This window comes from Mustela lutreola, chromosome 15 (assembly GCF_030435805.1).
Source record: "Mustela lutreola isolate mMusLut2 chromosome 15, mMusLut2.pri, whole genome shotgun sequence".
In the NCBI taxonomy this organism is placed as follows: domain Eukaryota; kingdom Metazoa; phylum Chordata; class Mammalia; order Carnivora; family Mustelidae; genus Mustela; species Mustela lutreola.
Genome location: NC_081304.1, coordinates 52461890 through 52483175, shown reverse-complemented (window position 1 = coordinate 52483175; position 21286 = coordinate 52461890). Strand labels below are relative to the sequence as shown.

At 45.3% G+C, this 21286-nt stretch overlaps 1 protein-coding gene across 14 annotated transcripts in view; it reads right to left on the bottom strand.

Annotated features, from left to right (window-relative positions):
• CDRT4 (CMT1A duplicated region transcript 4) overlaps nucleotides 1-21286 on the bottom strand; it is a 61094-nt gene that overhangs the window by 8133 nt on the left and 31675 nt on the right. For 5 of the 14 annotated variants that reach the window (XM_059148835.1, XM_059148832.1, XM_059148826.1 and 2 more), the window contains exon 2: nucleotides 8226-8307. The exons of 2 other annotated variants lie outside the window; for them this stretch is intronic. In XM_059148835.1, coding sequence (XP_059004818.1) covers nucleotides 8226-8295 — 70 coding nt within the window. In that variant the 5' untranslated portion in view covers nucleotides 8296-8307. Of the gene's footprint in view, nucleotides 1-8225; nucleotides 8333-8414; nucleotides 8473-12458; nucleotides 12581-17585; nucleotides 17743-21286 lie in introns of those variants that run through there. 7 more of the 14 variants (XM_059148828.1, XM_059148829.1, XM_059148830.1 and 4 more) reach the window with 7 other exon arrangements.

The following is a 21286-nucleotide window of genomic DNA, read 5'->3' as shown; positions in this document are numbered from 1 at the left end:
GGGGGATACACACATTATAATGGTTTGATGTGTCTTTAAGGACACTGATATGGGGTACATAGGGAAACCTAGAACTGTTAAGAGAGAGTGAGAGTGGGGAAAGGCAAGCTAGTCTCCCCCTCTCTATATGCAGCAATATGCTGGCCCACTTGCTATCCTCCCCGAACACATACACTCCAGACTCCAAGGAGAGGAGAAACAAGCCCATTACTGCACTCTGTTAAGTTGTACCTGATGGACAGCTTAATTGGTAGCTGTCAGCATGTTCTGATATAGACCATGCCTCTCTCTGGGGGAATCAACTGTCTCTAACTACATCTAGGGTGGGGAGGTGGGAGTTTATTCAGAATTGCCCAACATCTAAAACACAGACCTGGCGTTACTGAATCACCATTTATGGTGGGTGGGAGGGGGATACACTGCTTCTGGAAAATGCATCTGTTCTCTACACATTTTCTCTAACGGTTATGCATGTGCCTTGAGAGAGACGGAGTGGAAATAAAGTCCAAGTACCTATGGCCAAGCGATATCAATTCATTCACACAGGCATGCATTCAACACCGAGTTCCAAGCACTACACCTTTAATGTGTGTGGGTTGTGCTCACCCAAAACACCTTGTGAATTCTCCACGTTCACCCTTTGCTGTGGGGTCATTTCTCCTCAATGTCAAAGGCCTACAAGGCAGATCTGTTTTCTCTGCCAATAACAAATCAAACAAGAATAATCCTTCATCAGTCTTATTCATCCTCAAGAAAAAAAAAAAAAAAAACAGAAAAGTCTCTGTGCAGAGGTCAAGGCAAGCCCCAGGAGGCACTCTGCAGAGGGTCACTGAGCAGCCCCATATTCCAGGTACCGCAGTGAGGGCTGGAGACACAAAGCAGAACTGGGCATAGCCTTGGTTCAAGGAATTCGCAGCCCCTTGAAGAGGGCAGATCACAAGCTTCCTAGCTCAGCCTGGGTGAGGAGAGATGTCAAACAACAGATTGGAGAAGAGAAGATGTGTTTGTGCTGAGCCTTGGAAGGCAAGGGAAATAATGGCCGGCAGGCATGGTTTAAATGCCAGCCTCAGTGTTGTCAAATGTTGAGTGGTGTGCTCAGGGTCCACATTGTTCTTCCAATTTGCAGATCATAGAGGCTATTTCCAAATGGTATCCTTTCTGCGTATGAACCACAGTGCTGAGCTGGCTGAAGGAACACTTTACAAATTCACTACAGGAAGAATCACAGGCCATTGTATACCTATCCAGCAGAGCCACGGATCTGAATTTTATATCTAACCCAAGGTCTACTCAGTCATAAATATTAAAATATCCATCTTAAGATGTAATATGAAGACCCATTAGGCATAAAGCACATGCGGACATGTTATCTGTAGCTCAAGTTCCTAATCTTAACATCAAATTTCCAGAACAAGCCAAACAGGCATAATCCGAGGAGAAGAGCTTTTCAACATTTCCTTTCATGGACATTCTGGGGACACCTGTGCCTGGATAAGCTAGACAGGTAGGACAGATGTGGAAAAACAGGCAGCGAGAAATAGTCTTATAATTTCCTCTTCAGGAAACCAAATATGGAAGGCTGTCAGCAGTTTGTGCACAGAGACCCTCCCTCTGCCTGGAAGCTGGCTCATGAGCCGTGGGACTATGAAAATGTGGGCCCCGCGATGTTTAATCAATCAGAGAAAGGAAGTCCTGCTTCACGGGAACAATGGAGCATTGTGAACCTATGTAACACATGGGGGAAACAGGCAGGCATTTCCCAGGACTGGCCTCCCTCAATGGGCCAGGCCACCCCCTTTGGAAATGCTCAGAGCACTAGAAACCCAGGCCAGCGTTTGTTTTGAAGAAGGTGAGTTGCATTTGAGACATGGCCTTGAAGCAAAACACTAAAGTAGCTGCCTTCTATAGGATTCAATTGTTCCATCAGCCTATTGACAGTACGTCCATAGCATCACATAATCACCCCAGTTCGTGCCAGCATGTGAGAAAATCCACTCATCGCCCGTGGCTTGCACCCAGCCCTTGGGTCACAGACAACTCTGAATTATAATTAAATCAAAATTTTCAAACGCCTGGGGATTTTGTTGTCCCTACCTAAACCACAATCCCAACAAATTGTCCTCCTGAAAACTGAGAGATTGACTGTGCTTTGTCCCAGATCCCCTTGCTCATACTCAGCGACAACCTCGGTCCTAACACAACTCACAAAATGGAAATGAAGCAAAAGGAAGAGGTGATGTTTGGGACCGAGGCCAAGGATGGAGAGCTTTGAAGATGGGTACTCAGTGCTATTACTGGTGGACTGTTGGGTTAAGGAGGCTAATTTCAGTACTGTGCTAAGATAGTTCTATCTGATTAGCATAGTCCCATACTCCTTCCTGAATGCGGCCAGCCCCCTCGTGCACTGGCAGACTGTGGGGAGGAATCAGAACAAATCATCACCTTTCTTAAAAAAGCAATTCAAGGCGTGTGTCCTGTCAGTGATGGCCAGTTGCATCTTGCTGTTTTTATTTACATGTGATCTCGTAACAGAGATCATACACCAGCACTGTAGAAAGTTTGGAAAATATTCTTTTTTTAATTTCACAATCCTGTTTGCCAATACACAACATTTATTTGAGCACTCGTGTTCTTGGCTTACATGGTGATGGCCACAGGATGTACACATCCTTCTAAATCCATCCTTTTTGTCCTAACATGAAGTTTGTATTTTTTCAAATGAGGCAAGATGGAATTGGGAGGGAGACAAACCATGACTTTTTTTTTTTTAATTTTTTTTATCTTTTTTATTTTACTTTTTTTAATTAACATATAATGTATTATTAGCCCCAGGGGTACAGGTCTGTGAATCACCAGGTTTACACCCTTCACAGCACTCACCATAGCACATTACCTTCCCCAGTGTCCGTAAACCCAACACCCTCTCCCTACCCCCCTCCCCCCAGCAACCCTCAGTTTGTTTTGCGAGATTAAGAGTCTCTTATGGTCTGTCTCCCTCCTGATCCCATCTTGTTTCAGTTCTTTTCTTTTCTTATCTCCCAAACCCCCCACGTTGCCTCTCAACTTCCTCATATCAGGGAGAGCATATGGTAGTTGTCTTTCTCTGATTGACCATAAGACACTCTTAATCTCACAAAACAAACTGAGGGTTGCGGTGGGAGGGGGTAGGGAGAGGGTGGTGGGGTTACGGACACTGGGGAAGGTAATGTGCTATCGTGAGTGCTGTGAAGGGTGTAAACCTGGCGATTCACAGACCCTGGGGCTACTAATAAATTATATGTTAATAAAAAATTTTAAACAAAATTTTAAAGATTGTATTTTCTCATGTTCTTAAAGTCCTCATGGTTATTTTAGAGGCTGCTTCGTAATCCATCAAGTGAATGACCTATTATGAATCATGCCTGCATTTGGGGATTTTAAGGTGTTCCAATTTTAGCTGCTGTAAGTGATTGCAGTGTCTTTTAAATGGAGAATTCATTGGTGCCCTTCTATAGCAAGGTGCTCAGGAAATGTTGGCTGCTGGGTTTTAGTCTCCCAAAGATCTTAGTACTGCCAAAACCACTCTCCTCTCAATGCTGAGAGGTGATTTGTGTCCTCCCTGCTCCCCTGTCTTCATGGACAAAGAGCAATTGGGATATTTGTGGCTATAGTCTCTAGGGGTCCTACCATCTCCTAGGTCTGTCGTTCACTGGAGCACAACCCATGATGACAAGGTCAGAAAGTAATACAAAATCTGGGAGTGACTGCTCCCAGTGCCAAAATGAGGCCGACTTCAGGCAGAACTGTAGCTAAACTCTTCCCTCTGCCCCACCACCCCATCTGGAAGGGTCAGGAGAGAAGTCAAAAAGAATCAGCTCCCTTGGGGACAAGAAGTTGTTCCCCAAAAGCCGCCCACAAGCTGCAATGCTTTAAGACTATATGTGTTATCAAGGAGCTAGCAATGAGATCAATGAAAAATACTCTAAATTTTCCAGGTATGGTGCCTAGAGCTCAAAGTGTAGGAGCCAACTGAAAGCCAGTCAACAACTGTCTCCAAACAAAGAAGGTACAAAATATCCCAGCCAACTGTCAAGACACTGGGTGACCGTGGAAGGAACCAAAGAACCTCAAAAAGCAAACCAATTCCCCAGAAAAGGACAAAGAGCATGAACCTTTTAGTGAAGGGCCACCAATTCCAACTCCCCATTCCACCCTCCAGCGGTAATGAGACCATCCCAGCAATATTGCTCCCAACTGAGATCATATATATTCTTGATAAGGTCCCTGAGTCATCAAGAAATTGTCAAATTGTGTGCCATATTTTCTAGTGAGAAAGCAAGGAAGTATGAAAAAGATCCTTCCAAAGTTCTCAAGTTTCTTCCAGCAACGTGCAAAAGGGGAGGGTGCCAGGAACTTGGAAACATCCATATTTGTTCTCCAAAAAGTGACTAAATAGAAAGGGGGGAGGGGGTTTCGCTGGTTATATGGGTTGATGAAAGTGGTCCCTTTTGCTCTTGTTGACTCAGCCATCTTCTGAAAACTGACATACCAAATTACTCAGGTATATGTCCCATTATAAATTATTATATTGGCATCCTGAATTATTAATCATTTTCCATTGAGTGTGGTCAAAATCACTTCCCCAAAACCGTATCACTCTACCACTTTGGTACCACTAGGACCTTGATAGTTAACCAAAACATGTTCCTAGAACCCATCTCTCTTCTGAGAATAGATTCTTATTTCTAACAGCATATTAAACAAGTTTCTCTAAGTGTTTTGTCTTTCATCTGTTTGAAACTAAGTCAGTATCTGCTATTACATCTATACTTCCACAAACATCTCCTCCATCTCCATGCTGGGTATCTGTCAATGACATCACCATCCTTCCTGAGACTCAATGTAGAAACTCAATTCCGCCTACCCTCTCGTACTCTGAATTCAGGCTCTGTTCTCTAAATGTCTTCCCACCCCTATTCTTTTTCCCTCTTGCTTATCCTCCATATGGTGGCCACAAGAATTATCACTTATAAATATATTCACTCATCCATTCCACAAATATTTACTGAGGGCTTATTCGAGCACTACTCCAGGCATGACATTCTAATGAGAGAAAAACAACTGAGGAGGTTCCGATGGTGTCACACTTCTGTTCAAAAAATATTTACTACCTATTTCCAAGAATGCCCCTTTCTTAAAATTCGGTCCCAGAAAAGCCTCCAATCCAGGTTCCTATCACTATGATTCTCCCCTGCACACAAACTTATAGACACATGTGCACTCAACTCCTCCCTATTCCCCCACACTGGCCAAGTCCTAGACATGTATCACTGCCTTTGTCCTGAGCCTTCTTCTCACTCTCCACTTTGGGGAGCTGCATGTCCCCCAAAAACCAGAGCATAACTCAACCACTCAGAGAAATCTTTCCTAACCCTCCCAGGGAGCACATCTGTCCTTCCCCTGTGTTCTTGGCAGAAGGCAAACATGACCCTGTTACAAATAGCATTTACAACGTTTACATGAAGAAAATTGTCAGGGATCAAAAGGTGTTGGATTCATTTGTAGCCTTAAGTAAACTGATAAAACTGTGCTCAAAATCTGAAAAGCTGAGGATAAGAAGCTGAAATGTGGAGATACCCCCACCCCTATACATCCCTGGGACTTTTCTGCAACAGATGCTTTGTTGGATCATCACCAAAGGACATGCCCTCTCTTCTCTCAATGGAGGGCTGTTTTTCCCCTGAGGACCCAAAAGTTTCTGGACATGGAGAATGGTATTCATCTTCCTTACTCCCCACTGCCATTCTCAAACCATTTTCTTCCCTTCTCCTTTGAAGCTCATCCTATCAGACCATACTACTCCATACCACCTGGTTGTTGCCAGCCTCTGCCCTTCAGCTGCTGGCAACTTCAGTTTCTGGCATACTGGCTTCTTTGTACCACCATCACCCCATTATCAATAGTGGTCTCCTCATCATCTCACGAATGAGACATGAACACTGCCTTCCCTCCAACTACGATGGATAAAGTATTCACATTCTTATCAAAAAACATCTCTCCACTGCACTCCAGACTCCTCCCCCTCTTATCTTCCAAAAATGGGTAATAGTTGACCACCCTCTAGTGTCCTTGTGTCCTTGAAACATCTTCCTACTTGGCTTCCGTGACATCATACAGACCTGATTTCCTCCCATTTCACTTGTCACCCTCATTTTCAGATTCCACTGATGTTTTCTGGGCTCATTTCTCTTTTTGTAACTCCACTTGTTCCCAGGATGACATCAATGAGTTCTGTGGCCTCAAAGCTCATTGCCAAATCTTACCACTAACCTGACCCCTTCCTCAAAGACCAAACATATATATCTAACTGCCAACTCTACGTTGTCATTTGTATGTCTAATAGGACCTCAAACTCGTCATGATTCAGATACAATTCTCCACCTTATTCCCTAAAATGCTCCTCTCTAGTCTTTTTCATCGATCGCCAAATCACTCAATTCAAAAATGTCAAGGTTGTCTTTGATTCCTCTTGCTTCTTCACTTAGTACGTCCAATTCGTTATCTTCTCCCCGTTCACTCTGCCATTATGTAACTTCTTTACATCTCCACCCTAGTCCAAGACATCAACATCTATTCACTGGACCACTGGAGACCTGCTCACTGGTCTCCCTGTTTCCACTCTTATGCCCTTAAAATTCCTTATTCAAAGAAGACCCAGAGTGATCATTTTTAAATATAAGTCAGATTAAATCATTCCACTTCCAATACCCCAATGGCTCCCCCTGCCATCTGAGATATAATGCCAATACCTTACCTTGGTGTACAAATCTCTCCTTGATCTAGCCCCCACCTACACTTCTGGCCTTAGCCAATTTCACTCCCCTACCACTCCCTGCAGAGCCACACTGGCCCTTCCTCCTCTTCTCAAGCCCACCAAGCTTGTTCCCGTGTTAGCGTCCTTCTCCAGCCTCTGCCTGAGATACACTTTTTTCTGAGTTCCTCATGGGTTTTTCCTTCTTACGAGTCAGGATCCAGCCTAAGTGTGAATTCTTCAAGGCCTTCTGTGACAACCTAGAGTAGCCACCAATCACTACCAAATCTCCTATTTTAATTCTGTGAATGACACCATCCCTAACTTATATATATCCTATGATTTATTCATCTGTTTACTTTCTCTTAACCAGCTAGCAGATTGGTTCCATAAGAGTAGGGATCTCATTCATCACATTTCTCTGTCCCCAGGCACTTGGATCAAAATTGTTAGATAAATGAATGTTCCTGCAATTGCCACAAAAATTACCCCTGCAATTTCTAAGAATTTTTGGAAATCCAAATATCAGGCAGCTACCCACCCATGCAGGGGGACACAAAGGGAACCATGGACTAAATAACCTGACAAGAGCTACTACTATAGAAGGTTGATTGGCAAAGGTGGAACATCACCCTGATAAATATGACAAACAGATAATGGTTCATGGGAAGAGTTGGGTTCAAGTCCTAGCACCATCACTTACTGCTTCCAAGTGGGCAACCATGTCCCCTCTCTCTGAGCCTTAGGGTTTCCCCATCTATAAAATAGGAATGATACACTTCCCTCGCAGGATTTTGATAAAGATTAAATGAGAAACTGTATGGGAAGCGCCCAGAAGGAGCAACGCTTGGAGCCATAACCATCCAGGATTCCGGTCTCCTGAAGAAGCTAAGTGAAACCTTACTAATATAAAAAGTTCACAGGACCTAAATGTACCCAATTCCAACTCAAGCCCTACTCTGTTTTCTCTCTCAACGTACCTATGCATTCCTATCCGGTCCAGCATGTGCTCCGTCCCCTCTGCTCCCACCAGACATGGTCAGGTCTCACCTGTACCCAATGCCATACCTGGGGTATCTTCCATCTGTGATGCTGGATGTAACTGCCTTTTCATGGACATGTTTTCTTTCCTCAGAATGATTATAAATTAGATGCATGCTCCTCCCAATACCTCCCCCACCCCACTGGTCTCCCTTCCAGGGGCTGGTCCAGCGACATTTCCCTTGGGAGGCTGGTCAGCCCGGCACCCTCTTGTATATCAACTACCAGGGCCATTTGTTTCACTGTCTGTTACTTAGCTGAATCTTTCTCCCTTCCTACATTGTGTTTCTTAAAGCACAGAAGTAAGATCTTTAATTTCCAGTCAACTGCCAGACCACACGTCGCCTGCTTTGAAGACTAAATATGGTCAAGTTCTAAGGCCAAACTTGCCTACCTTTTTCTAATCTCTTCTTGTCCTTCCTTCTCCCACCTGGAAGTTCTTGCAAGTCTCTGGTGCAGTTCATTTAACTAGGTTTCTGAGAAAAATAGAGAAAGGTAAACCTGTAAAACATAACATATTATAACTAATATGCACAGTTTTGGGGGAAGTGGGCAGTTGAATGTATAGAAAACTGTTACCTACAGTTGAAAGAGAAAATAGCAACTGCCAATCCCCCAGAGGTCGAGGAGGGAAGGTTTTCCTGAAATTGGGGAGAAATATTTAGTTACTAGTCTCCAATGAATCTTTCTAGGCACAAATATACACAAGTAGTATACAATGACACATCATTGCTGTCCACGTCGAAAATATGTGTGGGTAACGTGCCAGGAAATTTTGAAGTTCTGACAAAAGGAGTTTCTGTTGAGTCAGAAACTTAATTAAACAACGGGGGCTGTAATGTATCTCCTTGGCATGGAGGAGGGATGTGTCGAATGCTTTTAAGATCCGGGAACAGGCCCCTCATGGAGGGTGTTGTGTGGACATCCTCTGCCCAACAAAGGCCTGGCCTTTGAGGTCCACCCACATGCAGCACCACAGGACATGCTCTCTCCTTGTTGTTCTTGTTGTGTTTCTGTGATATCATTGTGTACGTCAACATCTCAAGAGGGCAACTGATAAGAGAATTAGCCATAATTCCTAAAAAGGCAAAGCTGTGTATTAAACAATAGTTCCCAGTGAAGTATGACATAGAATGAAGAACATGAGCTCAGGGCAGTCCACACAGCTGCTTAGCTGTGTGACCAGAAATAAGATACTTCAACCTCCTGATCTCTGCATGCTCATCTCTATAAAAGGGGCAGTAACAAGAACTACACTTGGATGGCCATGAGGCGTTTTGTCATAAGATAATTCAGAGAAATCCCTGGGCACAGGACCTAGTCCCATTGGTAAGATCCCACTGGTTGGGTTGGGTTGTGGTCATCATCATGATGGCAGGACTGAGATATTTTCCGTAATGCCAAAGCAATGTGGTTCAATTTTCAGGCTGGAGAAATTAACCAAATGTGTCTCCTTCAAAATGGACAACCAAGCTGAAGATCAGGGAAGAGACTGGAGCAGTGAGAGGTCAGAGGATGGACTCAGGGCACCCACCAATACAACTGTAGCCATCTTGCTGTCCCCGCATGTGACCCATCCCATCCCAACTTTCAGGTCCCGACAACCCTTGTTACACCTTCTTCTCCCCAAAATGACACCCTCTAGAGATCATCTCTGAGCCCAGGCAGGTCTGAGACATCTGTGTTCACATGCACTCATACACACATAACCCCGAGTAGAACACCCATAGAGTACACACACACATACACATACACATACACACACGTACACACATGCATATACAAACACTGTGTTAACTCTCCAAAATCACCAGCCATGTCTACAGTGCAAACTTCAGCTTTGACATCCCCTGTCCCAGATGGGTTCTATTTCTCTTCTCAGGTCACTGCAGCCCTGGTCTAGAATGACTTAATGAGCAAACTGGGCCAAGAAGTCTCGCCAGATTCTCAGTAGGAATAATCTGGAGACTCAGGTATGCAAACAACTTTAAAAGGGACACAGGGTGGAGCACAGAATTGGAGTCGGGAGAACTGGTTTGAAAAATCCAGCTTCATTTCTGTATGTCCAGTCTTGAGCAAGTTACTTAATCTTTCTGAACCTCAGTTTTCCTGCATCCAGGATGAGAAATGTCCTGTCCCATTCATGTTTAGGGTGATGCAATTAATTCAGGCAAAAGCATTTCATGACCCAAAAAGATCTTTCTGAGTCTGCTTTCCTGTTGGAGACAATGAATCCGGAACTAATGGTATAAATTTCATTCTCTGGTTTATGACCAGGGCTCATTTTGGTAACAAGAATAACAAGTAACACTGGCATCCAAGGTGAGCACTAGATGAACTCCAGAGAAAGCTGCTGGGTTGTGGAGCTCTATTCATAAGTGACCAAGACCACCGAGAGAGGGTTGTCTTGGACTTGTCTGCTTTCCTTGGAGAGAAGGTGGGATCAAATGGAAGAATGGAGTTTAAGTGTATCTGGTTTGGGAGTTTAGAATCATTTGCCCCTGAGAAGTCTTCAATAAGGCGATTACGAGAGGGTACCAGCCTCTCAGGAGCAGTAAGAATGAACACAAAGCTCTTTGCCCCTAACCCCTCATAGCCACTGACTTATCAGAACTAGTGGGGTGACAAAGCCCAGAGGCTGAACAGACTCAGCAGCAACAGGACCCAAAGGCCTGTGGTAGGCAGCCTCCAAGATGGCCCCCAATGAGCCCCTCCTGGCATTCACATCCTAATGAAATCCCCTCTCCTTGAGTATGGGCTACATCTAGAGACTCCCTTCCAACAAATAGAATATGGAAAAATGGCAGGATGTCACTTCAGAGGTTAACTTACAAAAAACCACGGCTTCTATCTCGAGCATGCTCTCTCTCTTGTGCTCTCTCTTGTTCATTCTGAGAGAAGCCAGCTGCCATATGTTGAGCTGCCCTATGGAGAAGCCTCGTAGCCAATAGCCAATAACCATGTGAGTGAGACTGGAAGGAGATCCTCCCCCAGTTAAGCTTTCAGATGGGACCACAGCCCCACCAAAGCCATGACTGCACCCTCATGGAGAGACCATGACATAGTTACATTACACTTGGATTCTTGACCAGCAGAAGTTGCGAGATAATAGATGTTTGTTACAACTGAGCTGCGGGGTAATTTGTTGCACAGCAAGAGATATAAGGCCCCTACCAGATGGAGCCCCTGAAACTAAGAGGGAAGAGAGCTTCCTACGCTGCCAGCAGTGGGAGTGATATGACTATATCACCCCACTCCCTTCTCTAGGGAACTAGGCAATTTCTACTGGAAGGAAACAATGTATCTAAGTAAGAATATATAGTTATAAAGTACTGCAGAAATAAAGCCATCCTGTAAAAGGCAATTTTGACCAGGCCATTTATGACACAGCAGACATACTAATGTGGCCAGGGGGTCAGGGATGGAGGAAGGTGTTGAAGGGGGGCTCAGAGATGGTACTGGGGCACTTGCCTTGCATAGTATTTGAGAGATATAGGAAGTTGAAATTGTAGAGTGTTCTTTTTAAGATCAGGTAAAAGGGTCTTTGGCATAAAAATGGCTTTGTAAGAGCAGCCAGATCAAAATGTCAGGCTCTATCATGGAACGATTTTATCCAACCCCAACACATACTCTTTGGGATTCTCCTCTGTCCTAAAGACAGGAGGATTGCTACCAATCTTTCTTTCCTGCTTGTGCATGCACAGGCACACACATGTACACACACACACACACACACATACACACACACAAAATAACCAGGAGCAGGTTTCCTGGGCCCCAAAACACAAGGTCTAAAATGATGTGAATTTCAAGGTCACCGTTTGCCTCACGCCTTACTTGGATTTGAGCTGTTCCAGTTCAACAGGATGAAAGGCACCTGCCCAGAGGCCGAAGCTTCACCAAGAACTCTACAGAGAGCAAGTCCTTGTGGGATCCCATGAGGGTTCCCCCTGCATTGCTCATCAGCTCAGAACACAAGAATGAAGACATTGTTTATTGTGGCTGGTGGAAATGAAGAGCACCTTTATCCTGAAATGAATCCAGTTAGATTCCTGAAGTGCTCTATCTTTAAAACTATTGACTTATCAACACTTAATGACGAATGTCTCCCACGGCCACATATGGTCCTGTGGTCATCTTCCTAAGCAATAAGTAATACCAGTAGTTACAAGTTGCCACAATCCCCAACCCCTGTGGTTCTGAAAGATCCATTCAGCTCTGTTGGGGACAGTTCCTTCCAGTCCAACTTTGTAGCCCTCATGTCTCTAGGTGTCTCTCTGCCTCAGTTTCCCTGTGTAAAATTAAGGATTTGGGTCTCCCGTCTCCCGTCCAGCTCTGTCCTCCTGAGTATCTCTGAAACCTCATACCACAGGCCCCAGAAACTGGAATGTGCTCCGGTTTCCCAATATCCCACCAAATGAATTCCTTATGAGCACAACTTCTGGGTTTATACTAACAGAGAAAACACTGCAAGGCCTGACCTTCAAAACTCAGCTTGTTCTCACTCCCTGCTGTGTTTTGAGAAAGAAAAGCTAACTTTTGCCCTCTAGGGTAGGAAATGTGAAAGGCACAAGCCCGGCTCCAAGTTGGGACCACAACAAACCCTCCAGGCCCAAAGCCCACAGACCTGGCGCTGACAAGTCTTTCCATCCACCGAGTGGAAATTCTAGACGCAGAAGGTGCCCAGACGGACCCTGCTTTTGCTCCCCTGCCAACCGCCGTAAACCTGTTTCTGTCCCGTTGGAGTTGCAACATGGAGCCAGAAATCTGGAAGAATTTAACACCCAGTCGGTTCAGACACAGGAAAACATTGTTCAAAGCAAACACTGGAATCCCTCCCTCATCATCCAGGAATGTAGAGACTGGGTTGAGATCAGCAGCTTCTCAGAAAAGCCATCGCTATGCTGCTCTGTTTGGGGCTACGGCCCAGGAGGGCCAGGAGGGGCTCCGGAGCCCTGTTCTGATTGAGACGTGGTCAAGCCTGGGAGGTCAGCACGTGGGGCCTCTCCCCTCTGGGGCAAACATGGGCAATGCCGCCCACCACCTCCAGCTACAGAACTCACCGCTTCCCTGTCAGACCCCAGCCTGCTTACAAAGGCCCTGTCCTGTCCCTGAACTTGGGAGAGGCTCAGGAGGCAAAGCGCCCTTGAAAACAAGAGGGGCTTGGGATGCTCCGGGATTTTCCATTTCCTTTGCCTGTGGCAGGCTGTGAAAGGGGCACTTTTCCTCGAGGAAGAAAGAAGGCTCTGTTGCCCGGCGAGGGTGCAGTGCCACTAACCAGAAGACGTGTGTGCTCCATGGGATGTGGCCACCAGTGTTCAACCCACTTGGACTAAGACTTAACTAATTCCATCTCCCCAAAGCCCTGTGCCAAGTCCCCACCCCATCTCCCCTGGCTCTGGAGAGTGGAGAGGAAGGACTGGCTTCACCCAGGGGCTGCATAATGGATCCAAGAAAGATGTTACACGTTAAATCACTTGTGTCACTGTGTCCCTCTGCCTCAAATTCTGCCTAAACTCCACCCACATAGATCCAGTTTTGAAACGAGTTGCTAAAACTTTTCTGACAATGTGTAGGACAGAAACTGCAAGTTAGGAACAGCTCAAGGAGAACAACGCAGAGAGCCCTAGATGGCAACTTTGCCCCCAGAAGGTCTGAGGAGAGACATCATGGCGGGACTGCTGGGGAATTTAGGGGAGCAGCAAATCACACGACAGCTTGTGTCCTTGATCCTAACCATGACACTCACCCTGCTCCTCAGCTCCAAGGGATCCACAGAAAGGGTATTTAATGCCCTCACTTAATATGGATTGAGCGCCTCCTACTGAAGTGGATGAACAAGAGGGACGCCATATAAGCCAGGGAGCATATAAACCAGACCAGGGGTTGGGAAGGGTGCTCCTGGGACCAGAGCAGCTGCGATGATGGCGGTATCACCTAGGAGCTTGTCAGCAATGCAATTTCTCTGGCCCTACCCCAGTCAGCTGCATCAGAAACTGTGGCATGATGTCCAGTCACCTGAACCCTAATGAGACCTCAGCCAATGCTGATGGGCACCAAGGTATGAGAATCACTGATCTGACAGCCAACATTTCACTGGATAATAGGGAAAAGATTAATTTAAAAGGTTAATGGTCTGCTTTGGGAAAGGCTTAGACAAAGTGTCTTAACATGCTCCTAGATTCAGAAAAGTTGTGCCAAACTGTGGTGTCCCTGGACATTTTTGATTCCAGTGTCAGAAACACTTTTTCATGTCAGTTGGGTCCCTGGTAGCTTCCAAAAAATTTATTTTGAAGAAGAGGTGAGAGCCGCTTCTCTACTCATGAGCAATGAAACAGGTGGGATCTTTTACGAGGCAACAACCACCCGGCTTCGTGGAAGGCTGTCTGCTCTGTTGTCTTTTGAGTTCCCCCCTCCGTTAATCCTTGTTGGCCATCAAGGAGGGGATACAACCAGACTTCCTAATTCAGTTGATTTTTAAATAAACTGGCCAATTGATGAAGTTAAATTTTGTTTGTCCATTCAGCAAATCGCCTCCATGTTGCCAGATTCAGTTATCTACTTGGCATTTAGTACAAGCTTGTCTGACTTGTTGGCAGCAATAGATCCCAATGGCTGCTCTCAGACTTCTTCTCTCTCCTAGTTTTGCCGCCTCACAGCCCACCGTTCCAAGAATCCTTGCCAGATCCTGCTTCTCTGCTTAGCTTTAATGCGAGAGAGCTCCATGCTCTGTCCTGGGTGCCCTTCTCTTCATCTATCTGCACACCCTCCTAGTCTAACACCATCGCTGTGCCACAACTCCCACATGTGTGTCTCCAGGCTTCCCTGAGCTCTTCTCAGAGCCTCTATGAACACTCAACTCCAGGTTCATATATCAAACACCCTTCCAGACATCAATTCTTGGATGTTTTATGGATGGGTCAGAACTACCCTGTTCATCACTGAGGTTGAACACACACACACACCGAGACCTGCTCCTCCCTGGCCTTCCTCATTTTACTAAACAGCACTCGAAACAAACCTTTTGCCAAAAAAACTAAGGAGTCTTTTTCCTCTCCCCTTCATCCTTAAGATCCAATGTATCATCAAGTCATGTCAATGCAGCCTGTAGAAATATCCTGAATCCATTGTTTTGTCTCCATGTTATCATGATGACTAATAACAATAATAATAATAACTCATAGCATGGTTCCATGTTTTAAATATATTAACTCATTGAGCCTTCAAAACTAGGAGTTAAGTGCTACTATTATGGCCTCTTACAGAGGATAAAATGGCGGCACAGAGAGACTCAGTGACTTGCTCAAAGCCCTCCCTCTTGTGGAGGATCCAGGATTTGGACGTGGGCACCAGGATCCACGTGATTAAATATTTACAGTGCTGCCTCCATAACCACCAGTACACTCACACAGCCTCCAAACTGGACTCCCTGCTTCTATTCCTAATGTCATACTGTTTATTTTATACACACAGCAGCCAGAGTGGTCTTTCTAATCATGCACATTCACATCCATCCTGGAGGGCTTCCACATAACCCTGGAATGAAATCCAAACCCTTATGAAAGTTACCTCTCTCTCTCTCTCTCTCTCCCTTCCCGCTCCAACCACATTGCCCTTCTGTCCTTGAACTCACCAAATTGCAGCCATTCTCTCCACCTGCAACGGTCCCCCCTGCACATACAGATTTGGTAAAAAGATGAGGTCAAAGATTGAATGGAGAACAGGAATGAGAACTGAACCATGGGGGGGAAAAATCAATATTTAAGGAATGGGAAGAAAGAAGAGCCCATGAGAAAACTGGGAAGAGACCCAGAGAGGAGGAAGAACCACCAAGGGAGTAGACTCAAAAAGCCACGAGAAGGTATATGCAAGGAGACTATGGTATAATTTTTTTTTTTTTTTAATTGGTCTTTCTCCCTTACTCCTGGCTCAAAACTCCTAAAACCTTTGGAAATTATTGTCTCTTGTGTGCTCATGAGATGGCTCAGGGGGGAGTTTTAGATAGCTTCAGGATGGTGGCTGATGGCCAGAAAGACCAAGCAGGTAATTAGATGGTTAGAACTTTCAGCTCCACCCCAACCTCCATGAACGGGAGAAGGGCTGGCCATTGACTTCAATCACCAATGGTGATTGACTTAACCAATCATGGCTATGAAATGAAATCTCTATGAAAATCCCTAAGTGATGGGGTTCAGGGAGCTTCCAGGATTGTGAATACATCAACTTTCTGGGAAGGTGGGGGACCTGGAAAAAAGCATGGAAGCTCTGTGCCACTCCCACCCCATCTCTTCCATGTGGCTGTTCCTGACTACATCCTACTTAATAAGGGAAACATAAGAAAGCATTTTCTTGAGTTTCATGAATCATCCTGGCAAATTATCCAACCCAATGAAGGAGTTGTAGGAAATCCCAAATGTATGGCCAGTTAGCCCGACGTCCAGGTGATCTCTGGAACTTGAAACTGGCATCTGCAATGAGACCGTGCATTAAAGTCAGCACTAAGAACACACCTATGAGAGCGACTCTGTAAAATGACAGGGTAAAAGCCAGAATTTGTAGAGCTTTGGAATTAAATGGGAAAGAGGAAATCGAGGATAAGGAAAGTAATGACAAATCAGAAATGGAAACTCATGTAGGCTAGCACTGCCTCAGGGTGACATATCCTTCGTTTCACTTATTCCTTATGGTAAACCTACAAGAAAGCATCACCACTTTGTACAGAGAAACAGCCTCAGAAAAATCAAGCCATTTTCTCAAAGTCCTACATAGAGTGCATAATGAGGTTAGAATTTAAAACCAATGGAGCCCCTGGCTGGCTGAGTTGGTAAAGCATAAGACTCTTGAACTCAGGGTCATGGGTTCAAGCCCAGCATTGGATATAGAGCCTACTTAAATAAAATAGTTAATTAAAAAAAAAAAGAATTCAAAACCAAGTCAGTCAGATTCTAAAACTAGTGTTCCCAACTAGTATGCCATGATTGCCTTTCTAGAAACCCAAACAAATCTACAAATAAACGGTTAGCATTAGTGAGTTTAGCGAGGTTTTTGGATACAAAGAGAGCGTATCAAAGTCATTTGCATAAAATAAAATGTCTAGCAAGATACTGTGTACAATTGTTTCAAAGGCCTCAAAGTTAGGACTAAATCTAACAAAAGATGTGCAAGTCCTCTTTACGGAAAACTATACCTTACTGAAAAGACATGTTTAAACATCTCTATAAATCAAAGGAGGTACTGTGTTCATTGTCAAGAATACCAATTCTCCTAAAATCGGGCCATAGATCTAATGTGATCTCAAAGAGAATCCCAACAGGAATGTTTATAGAAACTGACAAGCTGATTTCTAAAGTTTATTTAGATATAAAAGGAGCTAAGAATAGAGATGGTAATCTTGAAGACTAATAAACTTGAGGAACGCGCTATGCTGGATTTCAAAAGCCCGAATAATTAAGACACTGTAGAAGGGCATTGTCTACAAGGTGCAATGTGGGATCAATAGACAATTGCTTGGAATAGAAAGCTCAGACAAGGGACGCCAGGGTGGCTCAGTGGGTTAAAGCCTCTGCCTTCGGCTCAGGTCATGATCCCAGGGTCCTGGGATCGAGCCCCACATCGGGCTCTCTGCTCAGCAGAAAGCCTGCTTCCCCCTCTCTCTCTCTGCCTGTCTGTGATCTCTGTCTGTCAAATAAATAAATAAAATCTTAAAAAAAAAAAAAAAAAAGAAAGAAAGAAAGAAAGCTCAGAAAAGACCTACCCAATTGGCTCTCTGCAGCAGCAAGTGAAGGACGGTATTTTCATTAAATGGTGCTAGATCACTTGATGTGCATCTGGGAAAATAATTACCTTCTTGTAATACTCCAAAACTCAAGTCCAGGTGGGTCGTACTTGTTAGAACTAGAACAGTGAAGCTTCTAGAAGATAACAGAGGAAAATATTTTCATGCCCTTAGGGTAGAAAAAAGAGTTCTTAGAGTTAAGAATTTCTGTTCAACTGGAAGATGCCATGAAGAGAATGAAAAGTCTGAGAAGATTGTGGTCTTCCATACAACCAAAATGGGCTTATATTTGGAATATATTTTTTTTTAATGTTTAGGGGCACCTGGCTGGCTCAGTCGGTGGGGCATGCGACTCTTGGTCTCAGGGTTGTGAGTTTGAGCACCACAGCGGGTGGAGAGATTACTTAAAAATAAAATCTTAAAAAGATAAATATAAAAATAAATTTTAAATCCTACTAATCAATAAGAAAAAAAACAGGAAAAAAAAACTCAGAAAATTAGCAGAGAAACTTGAATAGTTTCATCACAAAAGACAATATGCAAATGGCACCATAAACAAATGAAAAGGTACTCAACCCACAGGGAATGTGTATTAAAACCTCCGTGAGATACCACTATACACCCTAAGAATGTCTACAATTTTTTAAACTGACAATGCCAAGTGGAAAAAGAGGAAAGTAATGAGACCACCCATAACGCTGACAGGCGGAATGTAAACTGAGCACAATTGACATCATCTGCTAAAGACAGACATATGATCACTCTTAGACTTAACAATTGCACGCCCAGTTTCAGAAATGCATACCAGGAAAATGCATGGTCGAAAAGGTTTCTAACTGTGATGCTTGTGATATCCAAAAATTGAAAAGAACCCAAATAGCCACCTAGAATAAAAAGGATTTTAAAAAGTGGTATATCCATTGAATGTAACGGCAGGTAGCAACAGAAAGAAACAGGGGACTCCTGAGTGCATTTATCCTGAATGAATCTCACAAACATAATACTGCACGAAAGAAGTCTAGCAAAATGCAGTGTCTAGAAATATTTTTACTCAGTGTAAAGGACGGGTGTGATGAGCACAAATTCAGGATAATAGTTACCTCTGAGGATTGGAGAAGAGATAAGTAACAGGAGTGGATGGGCTCGGGGTCGAGGGGAGGTCCTGGGGCCTGGCAGCATCCTACCTCCTGACAAGGGTGCTGTTACCAAGTGTCCACTTCTGGTAAGTCACAAAGAGGTAGGCTGGATGTCTTTGGGCACTTGATGTATATTTCAAAGTTTCTTAATAATTAAGGTATCAGGACGGCAGGGGAAGGGAGTGGAAGGGACAGGTAGAAATGGGGCAAAAGTTCCTAAAAGGAGGGGTGAGGTGGGGGAGGGTACGGGGGGCTGTGTGTGCACACCTGTGAACGATTCTCTTCGGCATCAGTGGGGAGACTTATCCTGGAAGATGGGGACAGGAGAGGATACAGAAGCTCGGGTGTAATGGAGGAACAAGGGGGCAGAAGGTGGGGGAGGGTTGGGTCTTCCTGACTATGAGTAAAATAATGGATCATTAGGCCAGAAACCCATTAACAAAAGAGCACAGGGCCTGGAAAAGCAGCGCAGGTGGCTTGCACCGATCAAAGGAGGCCTGGCCATCAGCCAGTGACTTCAAGGCTATAATTAGCAAATCGGCCCTTGTCTCCTTAAGACCAAAAGTAAGCATCTAAAACCAAAACCAAAATCATTCTTTCCCGTGTTCCTAAAAACCTTAAAAAATATAAAGGTAAAATAAATATTTATTTTAGAGATAAACAATGAAAATTGAAAATCAAAGCAGGCTGAGTATTTCTCAGGGAGCAGGCCTGACCTGCTGCACATTCCTGGCGGCTGGCCCCCGCTGGGCTCTCACTGTCACTTGGATGGCGGATTCCTCAAGCCCCGCCCCCTGTGGAGCCCCGTCTTCTCTCTCTGCAGCGGAGTCCCCGTTTGCTGTAGGCCATGGACATGGAGGTGGGCCATTCCAACTTAAAATACCTCCTCCTAGACACCCTCCTCGAAGCCTGTCCTACCTGCCTGTCTGTCCTGTCATCAGCGATATGGTGGCCTGGGGGAAACTAGGACTGGGGAAGTCCCATGCGGTCCTGGGAAGAAACAGGGCTAGGAGCCAGGACAAGGGTCAGTAGCTCGTAGAGAAGTCTGAGCTGAGATGCACAGACTGGCTGAAGTTTGAACAGCAAAGGACCATGTCAGGAGCCAGAAAAGGGATGTTAGGAGGTCAAGCAGGCAATAGGATCGGAGGTCATATAGGGTCCAGAGACCAGGGACTCAAAGTCATGTGGGAGTATGGCATGGAAGCTCAGAGCTTGAAGCACTGGTGTCACGTGGTGTTAGGTTCCAGTGCTGGACCTGGCTAGTCAGCAGTATAAATCTGGGCTGGTTACTGACCTCTTTTGCCCTCCTATTTCTCTGGTAAAGTGGGCATTGCATATACATAAGGATGGGGATAGGGATGACATGGGTTTGGGGTTAGGGATGGAGATGGGGGGAGCATGGAGATGGGCTTGGGGAGCGTGAAGAGACAGGGATGGGCACAGAGTTGGAGATGGTTGGCCCTGGCAGGAATGAGATGGGGAAGAGAGCTTGCAAGTGTACATGAGCAAAATGTCAACCTCACTGGGTGTTTGCTGCCATTTCAAAGCTTGCTTCTGTCCACCTCTTTGCAGGTTGGAGCTCATTCCTGGCAGTGACAGCGCCCTGCCATCTCCAAGCGCGGTAACAAGTCCTGGGAGCAGAGCATGCTCCTGCCTCTGGTCCCATCCTCCTCAGCCTCTCCCATCCAGCCTCGCTCCCTGCCCTGCCTCCCCACCAGCTTGTTCCAAGCGTCCCTCTCCTCTGCTCCTCCCCGTCTGCGTTCAAACGTCGCCACAAGTCCCCGCCTCTAGAAAATTCTTCTCTTGACCCCAAGTTTCCCTGACTTCTATTTTTCTCCTTTTCTCAGTCAAAATTCCCCAGGGAAAGGCCCGTACCCGCTGCCGCTCTTTCCTCACTCCCCAGGGCCCTGCAGCCTGGCGTTCATCCTCAGAGCTCCATGACAGCCACTGGGCAGGAAGGAGCTAGTGGGGTGACTCGTGAGGCACAGCGATCGGGGACTCCAAAAAGTGGGGGTCGGGCAGACATTCACGAAGACACACACACATGTGCACATGCAAGCACACACATACACACACAGAGACATACACACAGGCACACGCCTACATATACACACACATGCACACAGAGGCACACATATGCTGGAACTGTATTTCCTGTCCCCCTTAGTGAAATGCCTACTATGTGCTGGGCATGATCTCATTCGGGATCTCTTCTGGCTGGAGAGCCAATGAGACATGGATTTTCTTCATATGCAGATGCACACAGGGACACAAATACACAAACACATGCTTACACACATACTGAGACACACACACACCTACACACACACATACGCCAGCATACAGTCATACAGACACACAGGGACACACACAGAGATGCACACACACGCTGACAAACTGATTCCAATATCCAAGGGCCTCTCAGTCTGACTAAAGGAATGAGGAGGGAAGTCCAGGGCCAATCGTGGCTCAGCCTTCGGACTCAAGAGTGCAAAAGCTAGAATCCAGAGCACCTGGGTGGCTCAGTGGCTTAAAGCCTCTGCC